At 49.7% G+C, this 25,316-nt stretch overlaps 3 protein-coding genes across 3 annotated transcripts; all 3 read left to right on the top strand.

Moving 5' to 3' along the window:
- Positions 1–1,821: 1,821 nt before the first annotated feature.
- Positions 1,822–3,714, top strand: PARS2 (prolyl-tRNA synthetase 2, mitochondrial). The gene is made up of 2 exons (XM_006258591.4): positions 1,822–2,130; positions 2,267–3,714. Exon 2 carries the CDS (start codon positions 2,277–2,279, stop codon positions 3,711–3,713), a length of 1,437 nt encoding a protein of 478 aa, XP_006258653.3. The 5' UTR covers positions 1,822–2,130; positions 2,267–2,276; the 3' UTR covers position 3,714.
- A 3,443-nt stretch (positions 3,715–7,157) lies between these two features.
- On the top strand, positions 7,158–25,316 carry MROH7 (maestro heat like repeat family member 7). The gene is made up of 19 exons (XM_059727644.1): positions 7,158–7,229; positions 8,224–8,312; positions 9,068–9,194; positions 9,764–9,859; positions 10,971–11,075; positions 11,358–11,546; positions 13,863–14,015; positions 14,357–14,470; positions 17,335–17,481; positions 18,369–18,520; positions 19,815–19,952; positions 20,066–20,180; positions 20,499–20,639; positions 20,940–21,101; positions 22,098–22,326; positions 22,464–22,630; positions 22,768–22,870; positions 23,402–23,464; positions 24,543–25,316. Exons 1-19 carry the CDS (start codon positions 7,158–7,160, stop codon positions 24,785–24,787), a joined length of 2,607 nt encoding a protein of 868 aa, XP_059583627.1. The 3' UTR covers positions 24,788–25,316.
- Positions 12,150–15,562, top strand: LOC132250736 (maestro heat-like repeat-containing protein family member 7). The gene is made up of 3 exons (XM_059727862.1): positions 12,150–12,257; positions 13,863–14,015; positions 14,357–15,562. Exons 1-3 carry the CDS (start codon positions 12,162–12,164, stop codon positions 14,618–14,620), a joined length of 513 nt encoding a protein of 170 aa, XP_059583845.1. The 5' UTR covers positions 12,150–12,161; the 3' UTR covers positions 14,621–15,562.

Here is a 25,316-nt window from a genome sequence, read left to right as displayed (position 1 = left end):
GTCTGTTTGCACTGTTACCCATAGATGGTTTAGGAAAATCACATGCAGCTGTATCAATATTGACTGGAAGTGCAATGTGTAAATAAAAATGTCCCCAGCGGGAGTTCTCAAGAGATAAAGACATTTCTACAATGCCAACACGAAAAAGGGGGCAAGATTTCCAGCTTCTCACATGTTGCTATGGCAGGCTGAAAGCCTTTCAGCAATTATTGTTCTTCATTTTTTGCGTTGAGATATTGACTGAGTGTACCAGCTGAGACTGGGGCCTCATGTGCACGCGTGCAAACGCTCACCTACACAGAGAGTAAGACAGAGTATAGAGTCCAAGTAGATGCCAGGAGAATACCGAGCGGTACCACAGGTGGGAGATGGAAAGCAACGGAGAGCTAGTTATGGTCACTCTAATAAGCAGTGGTCACTGCACACCAGCTGCCTAAGACTACACTGCCTTGTTTCAGCACAATACACATGAAAGTCAGCAATGATGCATCAATGTAGCTGCTGACTGGCTTGCTACAGGTTTGGCTGAGATGGTGGCACAATTTTAGCACTGCCCCTCCAACCTCTTCCCAGTCCTGAGCACTGCACGTCCCGTACTCTCCTGACCAGTGGCGGGCAACAGCCTGCACCTCCCCTAGACATGCTGCACTCCCTTCTCAGCAGCTTTCACCTGGCCCTGAGTAGAAATAGGGAAGAGATGAGCTATGGTTTGTTAGCGTCCCCGCTTGCCAAGGTATGCTTGTAGGAGGCAACTGCCTGAAGCGACTGTCCTCTCTTTCCTTCCCTAAAAACTCTTGTTCCCATGGGGGTCGGGCACAGTGTCCTTGCCTGGTTGATCTTCTCTGTGCCATCACCCAATCTGTTCCCCACTCCCTTCCTTCCTATCTCTTTACACGGCAGCCACGGCAAAAGGCGTGAAAGGCCCGGCACGCTCGGACCGTTCTCTTCCTCCCGCCTGGTTTACGGGGCAAGCTCCTGTACGCCGGCAGCTCTTCAGTAACAGCGCCAGTGCCTCCTGCTCCCCATCGTGGTGACGGTGGGGATCTTTTCCAGTCCTTGCTCCACTCACATTTCGGGCAGTTTCACTGGGCCACGTCCACTGGCTCTTTGGACTCGTTTGAGCACCAGCGGGCCCTGCCCAGCGCGGCCTCCCCTTGGTGCGCTCAGGCCCATCGCCCCCATCCCCGATTTCCCTTCCTTTTGTCCCAAGAAAGTAGCTGTTGCTTTAGTGGCCTCCCTTTCCAAGGGAGGCTTTAAACTTCGTCCCGGTGGGCAGCGATCCCTCGAAGGTAACAAATCCCCGGCGCGTTTCGCAGGCAGGGCTGACAGCCTGGCTTGAAACGCCCGTGCGGTGGCACAGACGGCCCAGGCGGTTTGGGGACGTTGGGGTGCTATCGACAGCTCCTGCCTCCAAGCTCTGCCCTGCTGCCAGGAAGGCGACTGATGATGTTTAATGGGAAAGGGGGGTTGCATCGGGCCAGGGAGCAGGGGCAGCAAGCAGAGCCCCCTGCAATTGCACATGCATGCTCAAACTGCAACCCTAGCAGCCCCCTCAGAGCTGGCCTTGCAAAACACCCCCTGCCCAGCAGGCAGAGCGCTCATCTCGGTTGCAACCCGTTTGTAGAGGCGATGCCCGCCCCAGCGCCCCCAGCCCCTGCGCAGTCAGCTCCAGGGAGCAGGACAGACAAAAGGATCATAGAGTTTGCCCTCCGAGCGGCAGGAGGGGTGGCAGGAAACCACCCCGCTAGCCGCCCTCTCTATGGTATGCTCCTTCCGCAGGGTGAGCATCCGCATCCGGGGTAGGGCACTGCGGTGTGACATGCGGGTTCGCTTTCATTCTGATTGGCTGGCGGCTCCGAACGCTTCCTTCCTGCAGGGAAAGCAGCGTGGTGGCTCTCCCGCACATGCGCGTGCGCTTCCTGTGCTCCTTGCGGGCTGAGCGGGGCTGCCCGGGGATCCCCGTGCGGAGCCAGGCTTCACCCCACGTTGGCTGCAGCTCGTGCATGTCGCTGCCCCCCGGGAAGCACAGGGTCTCGCTTCCAGGCACTTGGCCTCACTTTGCTTGTCTGTAAAATGGGTCTGTGACACCGCACAGCTCTTCTAACAGTCTTCCTGCTGCGTGGGTGCGAGGTGAGGTGTAAGCCCCGCGGGGGGAGGAAGGGAAGTGCGGGGTTGGTGGCTCTTCCAGCCCTTTGCCCTCGGTCGGGGAGGCGCAAAGGCAAAAGGACCTCAGTAACGTGATGCCCATGTCTGCGTCCTGCTGCAGGTTGTCCTCCATGGGCCCGCGCATGGGAGGGCTGCTCAGGAGGTGGAAGGAGTTGCTTCCCGGAGCACCGACCCACGCCGGGCCGGGGCAGCGCTGCCGCCAGGCGCACCACGATGGCTCCACCAGAGCCAGGCGAGCGGCTGTGTCCCAGCTCTACCAGCCTTTCAATCTTCGGGAAGACCACGCGGCGGACCCGGAAAGCAAACCCGGTGACCTGACGTGCAGAAGCCAGAAGCTGATGCTGCAGGCTGGCCTGATCTGCCCTGCCCAGAATGGCTGCTATTACTACATGCCCTACACCGTTCGAGCGATGGAGAAGCTCGTCCGGGTGATCGACCGAGCGATGCAGGGCATCGGAGGGCAGAAGGTCAACATGCCCAGTTTAAACCCTGCGGAGCTCTGGAGAGCCAGCGGGCGGTGGGATGTAATGGGCAGGGAGCTCTTCAGGCTGGCGGACAGACACGATCAGGAGTACTGCCTGGGCCCCACGCACGAAGAGATCGTTACGCATTTGGTTGCCTTGCAAGCAGCCTTGTCCTACAAGCAGCTTCCCCTCCTGCTGTACCAGATAACGAGGAAGTTTCGGGACGAACCGAAGCCTCGCTTTGGTTTGCTGCGCAGCAGGGAGTTTTACATGAAGGACATGTACACGTTCGACACCTCCGAGAAGGCTGCTCACCAGACCTACAGCCTGGTGTGTGACGCCTACTGCAGCGTGTTTAACCGCTTGGGACTTAGCATCTTAAAAGTCCAAGCAGACACGGGCAGCATTGGAGGGACCATGTCTCACGAGTTCCAGCTCCCGGCCAGCATCGGAGAGGACAGGCTCGTGGTCTGCCCAGGCTGCAACTTTTCTGCCAATGCGGAAACGATAAACTTTGACCTGACCGACTGCCCGGTTTGTCACGGAAAACTGACAAAGACCAGAGGGATTGAGGTCGGGCACGCGTTCTATCTGGGCACCAAGTATTCCTCTGTTTTTAACGCTACCTTCCAAGATGCCGAAAGCAAACACGTGCTAGCGGAAATGGGCTGTTATGGGCTGGGCGTCACTCGGATTCTGGCTGCTTCTGTTGAGGTGCTTTCTACGGAGGACAGAATCCGTTGGCCAAGCCTCATTGCCCCTTACCAGGTCTGCCTCATACCCCCGAAGAAGGGCAGCAAAGAAGAGGTGGGAGTGGCGCTGATGGAGAGCTTGTACGATGATATTGCTGATGGCGTGCCTCAGGTTAAAGGGGACCTGATACTGGATGACAGGGTTCACTGGACTATTGGTAAAAGATTGAAAGATGCTAACATACTCGGTTACCCGTACGTTGTAATAGCTGGGAAGAAAGTTTTGAATACACCTGCTGAGTTTGAAGTTTGGAGTCAGAACACTGGAGAGGTCTTGTTCCTTACTAAAGAAGGTGTTATTGAATTGTTAAGTAAAGTGCAAGTTCCCTAAATTTTGGTCTGCAGTCTTTGGTGTCTTCATGTGTATCCAATTCCATCAGCATGTATTCAGCACTATCTTTAAAAGTCATTTGAGGGCCAAATACAGCACTCATTAGAGAGGAAGCCTCACTGAGCCATTTGCAGCACGGTGCTAGAAATCGTGTCCTGAGCTAATCGTCATCAGATGGGGAATTTACTTTAACAAGAGAGTGATTCTTTTTTTATTATTATTATTCATAACAAAAACTCATGCTTAGTGGGGGACCTAAGAGCTTAATAAGCACACAGATCTTAAATGTGAATGTGCAGGACATTGGCTTGTACCTGCAGATTGCAGTCCTAATGCCCCTGGTGAGGTCAGGATAGGGAGGGGACTATTATGATTAGGTCTGCCTTTTCAGTGGTAGTCCCCTTCATGTAATCCTGGGATTGCAAAAGGGCTCTTGATGACCAGGAAAGCAAGATGAACTATTCTGCAATTTCCACCAACTAGATATAGGCCTCTCTACTGCGGAAGCCAGGCCCCAGTGCCTGTAGACTGCTGTGAAATTCCTTTTTGTGATATATTAATTTTTGTTTTATAACTGTTCAGCCACTTAGAGCATTGGAACAACTCACTGGAATCATCCTTTAAAACCTAAATTGAGCATGGTAGAGAAAATGGTCTAGTGTCAGGGTCTTGGCTGGCACAGTTTTGTGTAACACCAGTAAAGTGAATGGAGCTACACTGATTTATGTCAGCTAAAGATTTGGGCTGTAGTGTCCACAGTTTTAAGTCCCATCCATCCCCCAACTGCTCCAAGCTCTGAACCAGATGAGAAGAACCATTGGAGAAGGGTCAGAAGGAAACGTTCCACATTGTCCATGGAGAGTACCAGCGTTGCTCAGGGCAGGCAGCTGGAAACTCACCCTCACTGCAACAGGGAACAGTGAGGAACAGCAAGCAGACTCCTGGCAAGGGGCTTGTTCCTGATCAAAGGCTGGGGTCCTGCGCCCACTGATGTCAATAGGGGCTTTGCCAAGGACAGCCTGAGGCTCCAGGGGGATGATAGCAGGTGGTTGGGGATGCTGTCGAACAAAGGAAAAAGAAAGTCTGGCTCAATCCTCCAGCACTGCACCTGAAGTAGTAGGAGCAGTGTGAAATGCCCCCCTGGGTGAGAGAGGGTTCCAGGACCCCCTGGCTCAGGTGTGAATTCCCAATAAGACCATCTTATTTTTAAATGCTAATGTCCAAGAGATTACATGTGACTGGAAAGTAAAGTGAAAGGAGAAGTGAAGTTTTATGTTTGGAAGGGAAATGGGCTGTTTCATACGGCTCTGCACTGGTTAGACTGGACAGCCCCTATGGCAGTGGTTCTCAACCTTTTTAGACTCAAGGCATCCCTCAGAAAATGCCAGCTCCTAGTTTTCACTTGTTTTTAACTACAGAAAAATAATAGAGCGGTTCTTCTGTTGCAAAGACCTTAGAAAGCCCGCAGCAGGTCAGAATCTGCCATTGTGGATTCCTTTTGGACTCTCTGGGTTTATCTTGTAAATCATGTTTGCACACGTAGCAGTGTTAACCTTGTGTGACATCCTTTGGTGCTCCTCAAGGGATCTCAAAACACGCAAGGGTGCTGCAGCTCCCTGGTTGAGAATGATTGCCCTGTGGGATTCCCCTCCCATCAAAATCCAAAGGAATCCTTTGATGAAATCCACTGGGAGATGAACTGCACCCTAGCTCTTCAGCCTAGGAGAGTACTGCATGTTTCAATGCAGGCTGCACAGCCGCTCAAAATGCTGAGGACAGCAGTTGTTGAAAGCTAGAAACTGATTGGTCACTGGATGCTATTCTGCCTCCCTTACTGGTGTCCATTCAATGCATGGTTATGACATCATTTGTTTCACAGCTTCATTTACATACAGCTGTGAATATTGATAGTGAGCTGTAATAAAGAGGTCAAATGGCCTCTCCTGATGCTGCTACAGGGAGGCTGCGCACCTGTGTGGAGACCTATCTTCAAGCAGGTTCAGGAGATTCTGTTTAAGACGCTCGAGTCTGATGCTTGACAGGAAGGTGTCCGAGATGAACAGAAGGAGCCAACAGTATTTCGTGAGTGAACCGCAGGTGGAAGAGCATGTGGATCCAGTCCTAAGAGGCAGGGAATCATATGCTGATCCAGTATCCCAGGAGTACCCTTTTTGGGTCCCAGGGATGGAGGAAAGTGCCCTCTCTTTAGTCCTTGGAGGTAAGGAGCAATGTCCTGATGACCCACCTGGGCCCTCTGAGGTTATAGGAAGAGGTGACCGAGATCACTCAGGACACTTAGAGCACTGCATGCCATAGCCCATGTCTGCAGGTGTGGGGATCTCCAAGTCTGGGGAAACTGAGGCCTGTGCCTGTGATATGCTTAAGTAAACATTATGTGCCTTGAGCAGAAGGCTCTCTAGAGAAGTGGTATTAGGAGGCCTTGGATCTAGTTAAGTCTTAGCTAACAAGGTGTTTATATGGTTCCAACATACATTGATCAGGCTGGGAAGTTCAGAGATACCTTAGGCCCTTAGCCTTTCAATGGGATTTAAGGGCATTTACACACATGCTACTGGAGGGGGGCGGGGGGGGCACTTTAATTTTGAGCAGCTCCAAAAGCAGCTCTCATTAAAGCACCCAGAGGGTCATATGCATCCACATCCCTGTGTTAAAAAATGGCAGTGGGGTGCTAAAGCTCATTGAATAAGCACCCCTGCCATCATTTTTCAGCACGGGGATGCTGATGTACGTGACACTGGAGTCTGCTGGAGTATGGTAATTACCATGCTCCAGCAGAATCGAGTCTGCTCCGATGCACTGTAATTACAGTGGGTTGGAGCAGCCTCGATTCACATGTATAGGCACCCTAGGTGCCTAACCCCTCTAATAGGTTCCCAACCTCAGTGGTCACAATACTGCTTTGTGGTGGGAATGATTATTGTCTCCATGTTATGGCTGGGGAAACTAAGGCCCAGAGAGAGATCAAGCTGCCACATTTGGAATTTGCTGTGTAGATTTCCTACGCTAGCAACATGCCCCCCTACACTGAAGATGGATGTGATAGACTGCAGGACTACCCTACTCCTAAGGTACCTTATATCAGTGATGTAAAATGCCCTTCCCTACTCTTGTGGCTTTATCTTGCACCAGAAGTGGGCAGCTGAGAATTGGGGAGCTACAGCCAGCTCCCTGACCAAATCCAGAGCTTGGTGACATGGAGAATTAAGCCAAAGCAATGTGCCCAAGCTCGCGGGAAGTCGGCAGCAAAGCTAGAAACGAAACCCAGGCCTTGTGATTCCTAATGCAGCACCTTGAATACCTAATCTCATCTGAGTACATCATCTTCCAGCAAGGGCAGTGCTATACCCTTCAACCAGGCACAACAGGAATCTGCCCTCATTCTTCTTATCCCATTCAGAAATACACAGTGAGGCATATGAGACAATGAAGCAGGACCTGATAGAGAAAGAGGACAGCGCCTTGGAAATGGGGGCCCTGAACGATTCCAATAATCCGGTAGGAACCTGCTTCAGGTAACCTGCTTGCCTCCCTTAGCATGTCTATGTGTTGTTAATCTGGGTTTCCCTAGACATTTATCACATGCTCATCACATCTTCCACAAGGTGTTTATTCCATGCTCGTAGTTTCTTAAGCATCTGATTGCCCTCCATCCACTCCACCCACATATTCAACAGCTATATACATTGATTTTTTGATGCCAAGAAGGGTGTCTGCCTGGTTAATAATTGCTTCATGACAGAGAATGCATTACTCTTTTGGAGGTTTTTAAGTGGGAAGAGTTGCTCCTGGCTGATGTCTGCATGCTTTGTACATTAATATCTCATGTTCTGTCCTTGCTCGGTTGGTCCATGATGCGAGAAGGCAGTTGGCAGGGAAGTCATCGAGAACAGAGCAAACCAGCCCGAGAGCCAAAATCTCATGCTCATCAGACAGGCTGTGGTGAGTGAAAGCAACCCAGGGCTCATATTATAAAACCAAGTGGACAAAGAACAGGGACTATCCTGCCTGGAGACGGCCATGGGGAATTTGATATGGTCAAATACAAAAAAGTTTGTTACATAGACGCTGGCAGTCGATTGTTCTCAGAGTCCACTGGAGACGACACCACCAGTAATGAGTTTAATATGTAACCATGGAGATTTAGGTTGCATATTAGGAAGAACTTTTCCGCTATGAGGATTGTTCCCTTGAGAGCCTGTGGTGTCTCCATCCTCAGCAGTTTTTGAGAGCAGATTAAACAGACACTTGGCTGGGATGGTTTAGTCAGGGATGATCCTGCCTTAAGCAGATGTTTGGACTAGATGTGAACTCTTGAGGTCCCTTCCAGCCTTGTTCTCCAGGATTTAGGGGTGTAGCCAGCCTGTCCTGGGGATTGTCTAGCCTCCCAGTGCTCTGGAGGCTGATGAAATTACCTCTTTTGTGGGTAAGGGGAGGCAGCTAATGGTGGGGTTCTTTGCTGTGATTTTTACGTCTCTTCTGGGATTTGCAGAAGCGCATTAAAGAGCTGCCACAGGACTCGCTGGACGCATGCTCCAGTGACTTGCGCCATCAGGAGATGCTGGTTATCGCAGACCTCAGGTACTTGGACTTCTCACCCGAAGCCCATCAGAGCCAGAAGTCTCATCCCTCCAGGGGCCTTACCAAATCTTTGTGGGGAGAGCAGAGGAACGTGCACCTCATTCACTGCTTGGCTGCATGGCTCATCCTAACCAGCATCCTAAGTGCCTTGAATTTGAGTGTGTGTTAAATTGGGACTCACTTCCTGGCTTTCCCCATAGACAGCCTATAGGTGGAAACTGCTCTCTGCGTTCCTATAAGTCAGGGGTGGGCAATTATTTTGGGCAGAGGGCCACTTGCTGAGTTTTGGCAAGCCATTGAGGGCCGCATGACAGGCAGCCAGGAGAAGATAAATATTAATTTTCTAAATTTTTTTAGGGGCCCCGCAGGCCAGATAGAATGGCCTGGCATCTGGCCCATGGGCTGCATTTTGCCCACACCTGCTATAGGTGCTAACTGATCATCTGTACAATGGAGATTTCCTTCCTCCCAGCTGCTTCTGTCTTAGCTGATGAGCTTGCAAACTTGTTTGGCCAGGGACTCTCTGAATATGTACAGCACCTAGCACAACAGACCCCAATCTCAATCAGTCTTTAAGCATTTGCAAATAATAAGCAGTAATAGAGAGCCCCTCTGCCCTGTTTTTCTCTTCTATGCCACTTCTTTTTGCTGATAGTCTGATCCTCCTGCCCTTCCTTATGCTCCATTGTTGAAGCAGTCAAAGTATAAGGGCATCTCCAATAAAACAATTCACTGTGAGCTTACTCTTCTTTTAGCAAAGTGAAGCCATCTCTGGTGGGTAAGGAGAAGTCCAATGCGATTCGGATCTGCGTTGCCAGCGTCATTGCCCTTCCCTCCTTGGAGACCTTGCAGCGGGAGAAAAACAATAGGGCAGTTGTGAAGGTAATTCCTTGTCTGTTCCTGAGTGCACTGTCCAGGAGTCCGGTTTGTTTGGTTAGCAAGGCCCACCTGCTCGGTTTGCCTAGAGCTGGCAGGAAGAGCTTCATGTCCTGGTAAATGGTGGGTAAAGGGGTTGTGCCTGTTGTGTGACACATGGCGGGGTCAGGAGGACATCACAGCTGGATATACTTCCATAAGGTATGCTCTAGGTCAGATAAGACTGAAGTGCCATGGCTGGTGGAGTGGTCACTTCAGGCCTGGCTCTACAAACCCAGAAGCTCCCTCCACCCTATGGAGGTGGTGGCGTCCTTTCTGCACTGAGGAGCAAGATGATCCTGCCTCACTGCCCACTACCAAGCTGCAGACAGAGCCCTTTGCTGAGAATGAATAAAAAGCCCTTCCTACACTGTGCTTGCTCCCTGCAGGTCTCCTGGCAGTAACAGCTTAATGGGAGGGGAGCTATTTGTAGATGTGGCAAGGACCCCTTGCCTCCCTGTCCATTTGCAGCTGCCTTGTGCTCTCTGGCTCTGCATCACACCAAATGTTGAGCCTTTCCTCCTTCTCCTCCTCAGGACTGGTACAACCGGACTATGGATGGCCTGAAGACAGTGCTGAAAGCCTTCTTGCTGGAGAATCCAAACACAGCCGAGCTGCAGAACCTCTTAGATGTAAGTAGCAGCAAGCAGAAGAAATGACATCTTGGGGGAATGCAGGGGGCTTGGGCAAGATGAGAGGATTCCTCTTTCTGCAGTAATGCCTTCAATAGGCCCTCAGCCTGATAATGCTCTGTACAGCAGAAGTCTCAGAGGGAGTTAATTGCTTCAAGCCATTAGGATGTCTTCTGCATCAAGCAAGACAAAGGAGAGTTTTTGTAACCTTTTGGGAGGTTGCCCATGTTCTCTATGGACATGATTTCTCTTCCCTTCAGTCCATCTTTCTGGAAAATGAAAACAAGACTCTCCCTCCCCTGAATAAGAGACCATTTTAGGAATAAAAACTGAGTCTCTAGCCTCAGGCTCTGGATCATTGACCAGAGAGCTGACTAGGTGGTTTGGCTGGTTCAAAATCAGACAGACGGGAAGAAAGTCAGAGGAAACATCCCCTCCACTCCTTTCCAGAAAGCTTCAGTGATGCTTAGTGGAGACTCACACTGTTGCTTCCTTCCTGGAAAGAGTGTGGGATCCAGGGAAGACGAGGATTATAAGGTCTCGGTCTCCCATGGATCCGGGCTGATGAACCATCCCTTTGGGGTGATGGATTATTGTGTCAGTCTTGTAACACAGCTGGCTCAGGACAGTGTAAAAACCACCATGTAATCAGGAGTGAGCCTGGTGGCACAAAGGCAGGGTTGACCTCTTTGTAGGGTGGGAGAATTTTCAGTGACATTGAAATCCTGAGAGGAAGCCAGAAGCAGTCGGAGGGTCACAGGGAGTCTGTCCATGGTGCAGAGAACACCACTGTGGTGCCAGGGCCGTACTCCTGGCCCTGTCCACCCACTCCCCATATGCCAACTGCGGATGTGAGGGGAAGTGCAGGCCCCAAAGCACCACACTCGAGCATGTCAGAAGCCTAGGTCCTGAGCACACTGCTAAGGGCCTGCCTGGGTTGTTTCGCAGGGCTTATTGCTCAGTGGTGAGATTCAGGTCTCTGCTGCCCTGGTGCAGACGCACATGGAGAACAACATCTGGAATGCACTGTTGTAAGTATCTCACTCAGCCAGTTGTTAACACTGGCCATCTCTATCTCTCTGTCTCTCCCTCTCTCTCTCTATCCGTGCAGCACTTGGTCCCCTGGATGAGATCAGAAAAGTTTCATGAGCGCTTAAGAGCTGTGGACATCAGCCTCTACTTGTTAAAAGCTGCAGTCGACCATCCTGAGTTTTGTGTGAGTGATCCCTGACCCCTGAGAGCTGAGAAGAGGCAGAATGGCTCCAAAACAGAGGTTCCCAAAGCATGGCCTACAAGCCTCTTTGAAGCAGCCTGTCTCCCCCCTCTGTCCCAGGCTGCCCCTTGGACCTGGCCTTTCAGAAGTAAAATTTTGGGAACCTCTGCTCTAGTCTGTGCTGTGTTTCCCTTTGATGGGACATGAATTGCTAGGGGTTATGGGCTCTTCTGGTCCGTGAAAGTGATACACACTGACTCCTCCGTCCCCTTCAATTTCATTTAGATGTCACCCGAGTTCCCCAAGCTGGGGGTCCTGATTGGACTACTGGCCCTTCGCATTGGGGACTACGTGCAGGAGATTGGTCCCCAGGCTATGGAAAGCCTGTCTTTCCTCTACACCCTTGTGCGGTGCCAAAAGGGTAAGCAGAGACCATCCAAAACATCCTTCCACCCAAACACTAACTCCAAACAAGTGATGAATCCCCTACATAGTGGTGCTTTCTTAGAGAGCTAGACTAAAACAGAGCATCTAACAGGAGGACTGTCTTCCCTTTTGGGTCCTATAAAGGAATTAGTTCAGAGACCCCAGTAAGTCTGTAGATGGGAGTCTAATAGTTGTTGCTATTGATTTTACCTAGGAGGTCTGAGAGAGACTATGGGGATGGTGGTAATAAAAAAACTGAAAGTAGCTACTAGATAGCAGCTGTGCTCTTCCATAAAGTTAGAAATGGTGGTTTAATTTAAAAGCTCTATGTTCTCCAGAAAAGGGAAACGACAGAGTATGTCACAAAAACTAAGTGACCTGAAGGTCACAGTGACTGTCTACTGTTTTGGAGAAAAGAATCAGTAAAGAATATTCTCTAATTCACTACATAAAGCTGTCAGAAGTCCACCAATGTATCCTCCTCCCCCTTGTATTTATGTATTTACCATGTTCAGGATTGTTACACAAAAGGCCTGCTTCTCTGTTGTACTTTTGGTTCCAGTCTGCAGAGCAGGTACAGTTCAGGGGTGTGAATTGTTTAAACGCAAAATCGGGAGCCTTCTTGAACATGATGTTTGTCTCCTAGAACACAAGAATAATTCAATGCCTATAAAAGCAGAACTGCATCAAAGGTACAAAAAGTGTCTGGGAACATATGAACCCACGAGAGCATGTGAAAACATCTGCACAATCATTAAGGTAAATCCTCAGTGCCGGTGTGCCGAAGCAGATTCTTGAAGGCATGCGCATTCCTGGTACCTCTGAGTGTATGGCCAATTGATCGAGGCATGGGATGGGGGACCCTCCTCTGGGGTCTCTTGCACTCCTACTTTTCTATGAACATATATCCAGAACAGGTAAGAAATCAGGATGTGTCCTTTGGAAGGATGAAAAGTCCAGATGTCAGCATTTTCACAGTACAAGGAGTTCCAACATTTTTCAATTTCCAGATGTCAAAATGCTTCAATTCAATTTGGTTGACATTGAATTGAGTCTGCCTAGGCAGTTTGTGGGGTCTCTAGAGGCCTGTGTTTCCTTATGTGGCTATGGATGCCTTATGCCTTCATCCTTCAGTACGTGTCCTGGAACATATATGGCAGTAATTCAGGCAGAGGAGAAGCCAGAGTGCAAAATGGGAAATAGCTTCCTATTCAAATTTCGTTTTGTCTACACATGCCTCAGGAAACCTTGTCCGTAGAGGAAAATGAAGGCTTGAGGCACTCAAGCTACAGGTCAACACAGCAATCTGAGGGTAATCAGAAAAAACTACTGTCCTGGAGGTACTGGTGGACACGGGTGGATTGATGTTGAAGTCACTTGAAATGAAATGTTTCAATTACTTCCTATGGAAATGTTCAGCTTCTCCCAAACTGTACTTTCTGTCCAAAAACAGCAAATTATACATATAAGTACGTACACACACATCCATCCAGGAAGAGCACACGCCAGCTGCTGAAACTTCCTTAGCCTGACGAAGGGTTTTTGAACCCAAAAGCTTGCTTAATAATTATTTTCCAACTATTTGGGTTGGTCTAATAAAAGATATCAGATTCACCCAAGGAACGCTGTCCACACACACACACCCCCCCAAACCAGGGATAGATCAGAGCCCCTCTCCAATGTAATACTTCTCTCTTTCGTTCTACCCAAGAGAGACTGCCTATCTTTGTTAAGGCTCCATAAACTGGAAAGCAAATGTCTTTGAAACTTGGCTGGCTTTACTAAACTGGTTGTTCCAAGCCCCACCTAGATCAAAGGGTGTTTGGTTACAGTATCCCAAACACATGGATCAGGAGAAAGTCATAGGATAAATAAATGCAGCAAGTATGGGATATGATGGGTCAAATTCAATGGAAGATAAAGTTGTTAAGCAATTTGGGTATTTTCACCATGTGGAAATGATGTCAGGTAAGCTGTTTGAATGACCAGATGTGGCAATGGCACATGATATTGCAAGTATTTTTTTTGTACCCAGATTTTTTGTGTGCTCTGGCTCTTCAAAAGCTAATGCGCAAGACTGCATGCTGCATGTAGGAAATCCTTACTGCAGTGGCTCGGACAGTGAATTCATATTCCCATAGGTGATGGTCTGATAACATTATTGTCAGTAAACCCAGGCCTGGTATCACAGCTTCGGGAACCCACGAGGTCTGCTGGAACCTTCTAACCAGGAGGCCCAAAGAGACCAAGCAGAGCTTTGTTTAGACTCCTGTTATCTGTGAGTCCAGTTTCAGAGTACACGTCTAACCAGGGCATCTCCACCCTGCTGCTTTTGCTTGGATTCCACCCTTCTCCCCACTGCAGGAACTAGGGCAATTTCTCACTCCAGACCAGATGACAGACCTTTTACTGGTAGCTGTGGAAAACCTAAGGGAACACCATGAAGATATCAATGAAGCATCCAGGGCCATCCTGAATGCAATCCTGAAGAACTTCAAGCACAGTTTAAAGACAAAGGTAGGGTGTTCTTGGGCACCAGGGAACATTTCAATCCTTATATCCTAGGGTGTTGTAAGTAGGATACTCCCTCTGTTGCATTTCTTATGTGGTGTGGGTTGCAAGTGAACTGTCTAAAACTGAAGATTGAGCCTTTGTCTGGAATCTAGGGGGACCGCACTGGGGAGCAGAGGCATCTTTTCTGAGACAACCTTGAGGTCTTCTTCACTGCCGGCTTCTAGGATCCAGCCTCAGCGTCCTCCAGGAAGGAGGAATAGCTGTTGTTGATAGCATGCATCCTTATTCTTACTCTGAAAGCAACACCCTGGCCAGTGCCTCTAAATGGTCTTGTTTTCTTCTAGGTGCCAGAGATTGTGGGCAGGCTCCACTTCCAGCTCAGCACCATCAGTCATCCCCACAAACGGCAGGAAGTAATGATGGCCTTGTGCCTCTTGGCTCATGATTTCCTGGAAGAGGTAACAACAGGCCTTCTAAATTGCCAGCTGCCCCTGGACAGGTACAGGACTTCACAGTGGCCTGGATACAGCAAATTTCTCTCCTTGAGGTTCCTTAGCCCTCTTCCTCCTGAGAAGCCTCAGATTGGTAGTGGCTACCTGGTTATGTGAATAATGTCTTTCTTACCCTGCAGCACTAGTTCCCATCTCATCCTGTTTTCTCCAATATCACAAAAGCAGAAATTGCAGAGTTGCCCAGATGCCCAGCATATTTACTAGCTGAGCCTTTTGATGCATAGAAATCACTTTCTTGAGGTAAGCAGACCAGGGTAAATCCCTGGGATGAGAGCACAGGCACCTCACTTCACCAAACAGAAAGAGTGCTTGGCCATACAGCCAAGTGACCACGATTGAAAAATAGACCTCTGCACTTCCGAGCAGTGGGCCCTCCAGGTGCTGGGGCTGCTGATCTCAGGTTCGAATGCTTCAATTTTGCAACTGGGAAAAAAATAGATTAGATTAAAACCACTTCTGTTCCTCAGGACCACAGCTGTGCCAACCCTACTTCCTGATCTACTGTACCCAAGGCAGCCGGCAGAGCTGACACATTGGTGTAGTAGTCTCATAGTTTCATAGTAGCTAGGGTCAGGAGGGACCTGAACAGATCATTGAGCCTGACCCCCTGCCACAGGCAGGAATGAATGCTGGGTTCACAAGACCCCAGACAGGTGATCCTCTAACCTCCTCTTGAATTTGCCCAAGGTAGGGGCGAGGACCACCTCCCTGGGAAGTTGGTTCCAGATTTTGGCCACCCTAACTGTGAAATTATTGCTGTCTGATCTCTAACCTAACCCTATTCTCCATCAGCTCATGACCATTGTTCCTCGTCACCCCAGGTGGTGCTGGGGAGAAAAGGGCTCTACCTATTTGCTGTTGATCTCCCCTGACGAGCTTGTAAGCAGCCACCAGGTCCCCCCTCAGCCTCCCCTTGCTGAGGCTGAACAGGTTCAGGTCCGTCAGTCTCTCCTCGTAGGGCCTGTCCTGCTGCCCTCTCACCAAGCGGGTGGCCCTCCTCTGGACCCTCTCCAGGCTGGCCACATCCCTTTTGAAGTGCGGCGCCCAGTAGTGGACGCAGTACTCCAACTGTGGCCTGACTAAAGTTGCATAGAGGGGGAGGATCACCTCTCTGGACTGGCTTGAGTTGCACCTTTGGATGCATGACAAGGTATGGCTGGCCTTGCTGGCTGTGGTCTGGCATTGGCAGCTCATGTTCATCTTGGAGTCAATAATGACTCCTTGATCCTGTTCTTCCTCTGTGCTTTCAAGAGGGGAACTCCCCAGCCTGTATGTGTGCTGTGGATTCCTTCTCCCCAGGTGCAGCACCCTGCATTTATCTACGTTGAACCCCATCCTATTCTCGTCTGCCCACTTTTGTAGTCTGTCTAAATCTAGTTGCAGCCTCTCTCTCCCTTCAAGTGTGTCCACCTCACCCCACATCTTAGTGTCAGCAGCAAACTTGGACAGCGTGCTTTCCACCCCCTTGTCCAAGTCGCTGATGAAGATGTTAAAAAGTGCGGGCCTGAGGACCGAGCCCTGGGGTACCCCACTGCTCACATCTCACCAGGTTGAGTACAACCCATCCACTACTACTCTGGGTGCGTCCCATCAGCCAATTTTTTACCCATCCAACTGTGCAGGCATCAGTGCCACAGTCGCTTAATTTATTGATGAGGATGGGGTGAGAGACAGTGTCAAAGGCCTTCTTAAAGTCTAGAAAGACTACGTCCACAGTGACACCATCATCCAAGGATTTAGTTACTTGGTCATAAAAGGCAATCAGGTTGGTCAGGCAGGACCTGCCGTTGATGAACCCATGCTGATTGCCCCTGAGCATGATCTCCCCTGCTGGCTCCCCACAGATGTGCTCCTTGATGATCCTCTCCAAGAGCTTCCCGAGCACCGAGGCGAGGCTTACAGGCCTACAGTTACTTGGGTCCTCCTTCCTCCCTTTCTTGAAAATTGGGACGGCATTAGCCAGTTTCCAATCCCCTGGCACATCCCTAAAATCATGCTCATCCCTAAACCCAGAATCCCTAAACCCAGATTCTGAACCCACCATGAAGGTGACCTGAAGATTGTGCATGTTGCCATAGTTGCTCAATACCGCATCCTTGATGATCCTTCCCAGGTAGTAAGTAGCATGTTCCATTAACATAAGACTAGCCTGAGCTCTAAAAATCAGGTGTGCCTTCATGGGCATATTCCAGGTTTGGAGTGCACCAGTGGGATGAGTGCAGATGGAGTGTGCTTGACCCCTTTTGATCTGGGACTCACCATTACCACCTCTGTATAGACAAAGCCATACTGTGGGTTGTTGGACCACCCTCCTCTCTGCTTTCTGTAACTTAGTCTCAAGGCTAGGATGTAGGCATGTCACAACTAATGCACTAAGTTTTTTAGGGACTCCAGGTGGGTAGGTTAGAATCGCACTTTGGAAATATGAATACCAAAGTTGCACTTTTGGAGGCTTAAGAGAGAGAATAGGACCAGGCCATGGGTCCAGGGTGTAACCAGGTGAACCTGGCATCACGTGTGAGGATGGTCCCACATGTGACCTGCTTGTGGGTTAAAACAAAAACAACATATGGCAGTCAGTGGCTGCAAGATAATCAGCTCTGACAGCACAACACATCACAGGGATGGGACATGGGACTCTTACTGCTTTAGCAAACAGGTCTCTTTCTATGATTCCTGATATGAACTCCCAGTGTAGTCAGCTGCTTTCCATTGGAGCCCCCAGTCCTACCTGGGAGGTCATTTGTCCAGTCGCATTGCAATGTGGCAGAGCTGTGAGCCTCTTACCCCTCATGGGATGGTCTTTTTGACCCTGTAGAAATGCAGTTGGGATGTGGAGAGCACTGGCTGAAATGGAGGTGAAGCGTGACATCTGTCACCTGCTGGACATGCTGTTGAATAAACTCCAAGAGCGGCCAAGGGTCACGGGGAAGGCAGCCTCCATCTTGCCGATAGCTGTAAGTTGCCAATAGTCATAAAGAGCCTTTCGCACACGACTCTCCTCTCCCCCCAACGAGGTGAAAGATCCTTGATCTGCGACTGAGGGATAGACTCCAGAGAACTACCTCTGGGAGGGATGGGGATTGCTCCACAGCATTTGTTGTAGAGCCCTGAAAATGCCCATTGTCCGTTCCCTTACCCTTTGCTGCTCTGTGTCTCCCAGACACCACCCCCCTACAAGGGGGCTTGGACAATGGTGCCTCTGGAGCCCAGCAAAGCTGCAACCTTATCATCTGAACAGGCCACTTGTGCCATTTCTCCCTGTCTTCTCCAGGCAGGTACTGAGCAGAGCAGTTAGTCTCCCCCTGTCTCTGCAACACCCCCATATCCTGCCTCCCCTCCTTGCCCCCCCCCCTTTCCCTCTCCCTGTTGGTCAATGCAGTGCCCCCACCTTCTTGCCCCCTGCTTCAGCAAGTTACTGGGAGCAAAGGACCATTGAGCTCTTTCTTAACACTTTTCACCACTAGATCTCAATGGACTTCTCAGAGGAGGTCGATAGTACTGTGCCTATTTTACAGGTGGGAAAAGAGGCACAGAGTGGGGAAGGGCCTTGCCCATAGTCACCTTGCTGACCTGTGGCAGAGCCAAGGCAAAACATCAGGTCACCAGAGCCTCTGTCCATTAGAGCCTGCTGCCTCCCCTTTGGAAAGGAAACCCCGGTTTCCTGCCTAGCAATGCAGAGCAGCAATCTTAGAGCTATGGGGCACCAGGACAGGACAATACCCACCCTTCTTGCTGCAGAGTTATCCTGTTTGGCTCCCCACAGCCAGGGGTGGGTGATGGGACAAGCAGCATGGGACGGAGGTGGCGAGTATCACAGCTGCGATTTGTTTCCCTCCCTCAGGCTGCTAGTGCTCTGTTTGAGGTGTTGTGCTTAACCAAGTGCCGAGACGCCGTGACGCGCATCTTCCCCCGCCTGCTGATGGCCCTGCTCGTCCAGGTGCATTACTGCACTGGGCTCAGCCTGCCGCACAGGAACGACTTCACCCCTACCTGGTAATTTGTTGTGCTCCCTGCTTGCCGGGGTTGTGCTGCACAAAGGCGCTGCTTGCCTTCGCTGGGAAGGCTCTTCACAGTGCCCCACCATCTCCCCTGTGCTACCAGAACAACAGCTTCCTCTCTCATTGGCCCGTGATGCCCGTTTGCATCTTCCACTTGTTCTGTTTCCCAGCCAACCCCTTCCCTGCCCCTTCCCAGGAGCAAAGCATTGGAGGTATCCAGCTGCAGGGTTGCCTCACAGTCTTCCTCCAAGGGCTTGCCTTTGCCTTGACACCCGCAAGAAACACTGAGAGTAGTGACACCTGTAAGAAGCCCTGGCTGATGCTGTGTCAGTCATGCTGACTGGCAACCCCTCGCTGTTTCATCAGGCAGCTTCCAGCCAAGGTTGGAAAGTCTTTGGGGAAGTCATCCTGCATTCGTGTTTGTACAACACCTTGCACCACAGTTAATGAGTGGGGTTCTTGGGTGCTGTGCAGCACAGACCATCATCGCCTGCATCATCATCATCCTTGTGGGCAAGGACCTCACTTATAGCTACATGCTTTCCATCTACTCACACCACAGGGAGCCATTCCTCAATGTTCCAGTACCATACCTAAAAGAGACAGGTCAGCACATGTGTGCTATGTCATTGATAGTATGCGATCACACAGTTCATTGCATGTGCAGAACACTTAAGATTAGCGTATGATGTTGGGCTTCCTGTCCTGGTTATAGTAGCATCCATGCAGTGCAGGCCTGGGCATGATGCCTGTTACAGCAGCACGTGTACACGTTGCACGCAGTGCAAGGATGGACTCTATGTGTCAGTTATAATAGCCTGAATGCAGTGTGTGCAATGCTGGCATGGACTCCCCCCTATCCCAGTAGCTTGTACACAGGGCATGCGGTACAGGGCATCGGATTCATTGCGTTTGTGATAGCAATTGTGTGCCATGCCTGATGGGTCTTTATGCTTCCATTATACTATATGTACAATCCATGAGCTCTGCAGGCTCGGGCGCAATATGTCAGTTATACTAGTGTGTGTCCAGCATGTGTGCAATCCAGGGTTGGGCTTGATGGATCTGTTGGAGCAGAACGTGAGACACTGCCAGTTGCTGTGGCTTAGTGTCTCACAATCAATGTTGCCATCCTAGCACAGTGCCTGTAGATTGCAATGCAGTGTAGGGTTGGGCCTGACATCTCTGTTACCCTGCAGTGCAGTACAGTGTGTGTGATACAGGGGATAAAGGATTACTGTGAACAAGGCTGATGCCACCCTTCAGTACTGGTTTTGCTCTGTACTCAGGTGGGTGATAAGGACAATAAAGCTCCTTCTCCTAAAGACAGGACATGTCTGTGAGCTCGCCATTGTGGAGCTGGATGGAGGCTGGGAAATGCTTGCTAGCCCTGAGGAGCACTACCGTGGGGTGGGCCGGCTTGCCAGGTAAGAGGCAAGAACTTGCCAGTGTCCTTCCCTTCAGCCAGGTGCCCTCAGTGACTTGCTGAAGACCAGACTTTCCTGCTCAGTAATAAAGGTATCTCTGTTTGCTGCCACAGAACCATGCTCCACCACGGCTGCTCTGAGCTTTGGAAGATCTTGTACCTTCTAGTCCCATTCCTTGAGCGGGGGGATGAGCGTCACAGGCTCACTGCGCTGGCCTTCTTTGTTGAGGTAAGATTCGTTAGCTCACCTCTGTGGTGAGACAAAAGCACCACCTGCATCTTTCCTTTCTGACCAGCTGGTCTCCATCTCCAAGGATCTGGTGTATCTGAGTGTTTGGAGAAAGCTGGTATGTATGAGAGGTCTTCAAGGAAGTCCAAGAAATGCTGTGGGGCTTCATCCTCTTGTGAGCGTGGGCTTGTTGCCTTCATGCACGTTGGAGCCTTTATAGCCCTTTGTGCAGGAACGTGAGGAATTTGTGCAGCACAGGTTCAGATGGACAGCCATCGGTCCGCAGCTTATCATTGACCTGCCCTTTGGTTTTCTTAGCTTCTTCGGATGCCACAAGCTAAGCGGCTCCCACAGGACTATTCTGTGATCCGACTAACAAAGGGACTGACTGATCTGGATCCAGTTGTCCGGGCACTGTGTGTCAAAGGATTGATCATCATGGCCAACTGGACAGGGAAGGTGAGAGATGGAGTCCATTCCCTGACCCAATAAAAGCCGGCGTAATAGCTCCAGTAGCACTAAAATAAGTCTAGAGTAACTGTCAGCCCAAAAAACCTACTGATGGTGAATTGAAATGAGTGAATGAAACCCTATTTTAAAAGACCCTGCCACTCTTGGGAGGTTCCTCTGGGTTTAGAAGGATTCTAGGAAAATTAAGCTGTATCTTGTTCATTGTTTTTAGTTAAAACTGGAAGACGCAATCTGGAGCTATACAGTAGGGAATAGTTGGTGGGTTTTTAGTAAATTAATTCTCTACAGGAGATCACAATCCCAGTGCCAGCCATGATAAACAGCTTATATGGACTTGATGGGAGGCTGGTTGTCGAGGCTCTTGCTGATGTTGAGACGATTCTCAGTGACCTGGATGAAGCGAGCTTTCCTGGATGCATCACCGACCCTCTTCAACAGCTCTTTGATGATGTAAGGAGGGAGTGCGGGGTAGCAATGGGGAACGAGAAGCAGAGGAACTTTTCTGCTGAAAACCAGTAGTGATTTCTATTGAATAATGGAAGTAGAATTGTGTCATCCTCACTTTCGACCCCACCCAGAGTTATCTTATATCTTGTCCCAACATAGCTGACTCTGCTGTCTATGAACTGGAGGCACCAACCTATGTTAAAGTAATGTCTAGCAAGTTAGGCTCTACTGTAGCATGTGGAAATATTCCTATTCATAGTGCAATATATATGCATGCCTCAGGAGATGTGCTGCTCTGTTACACTGGACAACCTAATAAACTGCAGAGTTTGAGGAAAGAATCCTTATAGCTTTTACTGTATGCACACACTGCTGTTGGTCCAATCCTGTGCAGAGTGCCTTCAGCTCCTGTTGTTGAGGTTGGTAGGGCTTGCGGGGACTCAGTACTATGAAGGATGTGGACCTCAGTCAGTTCCTGATGATATTGGCTGTATTCCACAGCTTCCCTTTGCTAGAAGAGGAGGTCATGACGCATTAAGAAACAGAGTCCAGCTAGTCATCCCAGCCCATAGAGGAGACTAGGGGCAGGACCAAACTACAACTCCGGTGTCCCACTGTAACTTCCAGTTTCAGCTGAAATCTTCATTTTCAGCCAAGGCTGAAAAAAAGATATCACATCTACCCAAAGAAACATGTCTGCCTGAATTCTTAGACCAGCGTGGCTACAACCAACAACCCCACGTTCAGCCAAAACACTTTGATGGGGAGACAGTTTTTTTCCATGTGAAACAGCCAGTTTTGATGACACGTTTTGGTTCAGCAAACACCCAATTTTCTCCTGTAAAAACAGTATCAGTGAAAATTATTCAGCCTCTCTTATACGAACTATGAGGGGGTAGCCATAATTGCAGTCCGAGCCTATCATTTTCCTCATAAAACAAGAACTGTCCGCTCACTAAATGTTCTGCCCCTGACTTCCTCTCTTTGTATCGCTCACAGGACAGAGAGAGTGTGCGCTTTGCTGCCATTTCCCTTTTTGGGAGCATACTGAAGAAGGTGAAGAAGAGTCAGAGACTTATCAAGGAGGAAGAAATCTTGAACAGCTTAGTCCCATTACTTCTGCACCTGCAAGAGGGGAACCGTGACATGGCCGAGGCCAGTTCCTATTATCACTTGTATCCCCATACCAAACAACCTAAATCCATGAGATTTCCAGACAGGTGCTTCTGCAGAACCGTCTTTCAAAGGAAGATTTTCTCCTGATCCTTCTTTTGTAGAGATAACTTACAGCTCCCCATCCAACTTTTGCGCAGGGGAAGTCCTCCCATATATAGCCCATTATTAGGAATTGGATGATATTTGCAGTACTCAGCTCTTTGAAACGCTGCGACTCTCATCTTTTCTTGCAGAAATGTAAGAAAGCTTTGGATGAATGTTCTCGACTCATGAACTGGAAACTTCCCAAGCAGGTTGGCAGCAGGAAGGCCTGGCACAGCCATCAAGAGGATGTGGATAAAATATGCCACTACCTTGTAAGTGATCTTTCTTAAAATTGTGTGTTGATATGTTAAAGGTTAATACGGAAGAAGTAGTAGCATCAAAGCTTTTATCAGGCTTTGAGCATATGAGAAGTTTATGGAGGACCTTCCTATGACATTTCTTGCCTTAGGTGAAGAAACATGAGAAAAATATCCAAAGGTTTTTGTTGCAGAGTCAGATTTACCTCAAAAGTGCAGAGCCTTGTTTACGAACAGCTGCAGCCACGTTCATAGGTAAGCGCAAAAGAATTTGATTTTCTTTAGCACAAGTCCTTTGTCTGCAGGGTTTCATCTGGCAGCACAAATCAACTGGTTCTGTCCAGATGTCATGATTCCTTGATGTTCTGGGATTGAATGCTACATTAATACAGTAATGCTCTTAACCCCTAACCACATGTTCTTAACAAAATAGCCCCAAAAGCTCTCCAATTGGCATCTGCTCCTGTGGGGATCCCCAAAACACCTTTGTCTTTTCAGGGGAAATTCCTCTCCAAGAATGTGTGCCCTTCTCTTAAACCCTAACTTCTTGGTATAGCCTCAATCCAAAGCCTTTTGAAGTGAGTTGAAAGACTTCATGCTGACTTCCTTGGGCTTTGAACAAAGTGCTGCCCTCCCCCACATCAGCCTCTCTCTCTCAGGATTTGGGACTTGTCCAAATATCTGAGGGATTTTCCTTATGAAAGACAAAAACTTCAGAAGTGAAGTCCCCAGTGGAGAATGAATAGGGGAGAAAGGGGAATTCACTGCTGTTAATGGTATGTTTAGGGTTCTTGGTTGTGCACGTGGACAAAAGGATGACAGAAGAAGACTTGAATATCATAAGCAATGGTAAGTAAAATCCTCAAATGTAGATGCCTGCCCTTTTGAATGAGTATTTGTGCATCTGAGAAAATGTTGGGATTGATATACCCACAGATCTGTACTCTATGCAAAGGAATTATAAATAGCACTCGTAATGGTCTGACTCTACCTCTTCTCCCTACGCTTTATAGTTATATGTTTGCTATGCCATCTCCACCTTTAAATTCCTCTTAAAAACTTCCTTCTCTGCCCCTATGAAGAGAATTGAGCATAGCAAGATCATTTAACAGGCTCCTTGGAGAGCCTGCCTGTCTGTCTAGGTATTTTTCTTGTGAGCATCACAATAATATGGTGGCAACCATAAACCCTCCTGGATCATGGTGTATGCATGAGGGCCACCCAGACCTTCGCTGCACATGCCTGGGGACGAATCTTTGGAGGGGTGGAGACTGCCCAGACCCCTTCCATCTTCCCTTTAGGCTGCCGAGACTGAATCCAAAGACCAGACTGAGTCCAGACATTTGGTGCCTCCACAGCTGTAGTTGTATCAGTGTCTGGGAATCAAACCCAGGTCTCCTGTATGGTAGATAAGGATGCTACCACTGAACCACAGGGGACTTGACAATAATATCCATACACCCATAAATCCCAGTACCCTTATAAACAGTCCTAATATCTTTTCCTTCTCTACCTAGTCTTTTCACTTTTGCTCCTGTGCTCATATAGTATCCCACTGACTTCAGGCAGGCAAAGCTTGGGTTCTGCTTTCCATTCATTGCAAGTCCTTCAGGGCTAAGACTAAGGATGCAGCCACTAAACAGTTCGTCTTTGAGCAGAGCAATGCCATGCCACACAAGTCGTGTAACTGGCGGTGTGGCTGCGTGCTGCGGGAGTCTTTCAGATTCCCGTACAGATGAGTGGGAGGAGGCGAGCAGAAGGCATTATAAACGATGCGGGAATACTGCAGAGGAAAGCCTTAGGATGGGACTTCCATGCAGCTGGCGCGGCAACGCCGAGACCCCTTCCCTTGCCCGTGCGTCTCTAGATATCAGTGATTATTATGACAGCTCTGCAGTTTCTGATCGACTTTCCCACGTTGCTCCAGCTCTCGACGACCTGATGCACGACCCCGAGGCGTCCGTGTGCGTCTTCGCCGCTCAGGCCCGCGACCGCGTCCTGGCAGTTCGCTGGAAGCTGAAATACGGCCTCGTCCAGCAAAGCAAGGCGGACAGCAACCCCACGGACAAACACGGCTGGTACCCCGGCCCCCAGAGCCTCCCCGCTCCCTGCAGCACCTCCAGCCGCCTGCTCGAGGGCCTCCGCCTCTGGAAGGCGTTTGCCAGAAAATAACCAGCTCCAGCGTGGACGGGGGGCGACGATCGCGCTACCCGGGCGGAGATTATTTTTGTGCAGCCTGCTTTAAAAAAAAAAAAAAAAGCAGACAGAAAACCCGAGGCTCTCGCGGCAAGAGCCACCAAAGAAATGCAATTAGCCAGCAGCAGTAACGAGGCCTGCGTGTACCCAGCGTCTTTTTTTTTTTTTTTTTAGCCGGGGAGGGTGAAGCAACCCGCTGCACGGAGCAAAGCCGGCGGGGCTGGTCCTGAGCGGACCGAGGGGCTGGATGTGACCCTGGGGCGGCTTGAATCCAGCCCAGGAGGTTTTGTCTTATTCTGTCATGACATTCATGCCATTTTTAATAACCTGCTGGGCAGCTGTATCAAGCAGATACAACACTGAATGGGTGTTTTCATTGCGTTGGTCTCCTGCTGCAGCCCCTGGGGATGGAGCTCCTCCACCTCCTGCAGGGCACCTAGGCCCCACCAGGGCACGGGCTGAGGGCGGAACAGGAGGCGGTGCGGGCGGATACGCGGCGCCGGAA

Source organism: Alligator mississippiensis, chromosome 5 (genome assembly GCF_030867095.1).
Source record: "Alligator mississippiensis isolate rAllMis1 chromosome 5, rAllMis1, whole genome shotgun sequence".
NCBI classification, from domain to species: domain Eukaryota; kingdom Metazoa; phylum Chordata; order Crocodylia; family Alligatoridae; genus Alligator; species Alligator mississippiensis.
The sequence above is the reverse complement of the archived record's forward strand: the minus strand, read 5'-3'. Positions and strand labels throughout refer to the sequence as shown.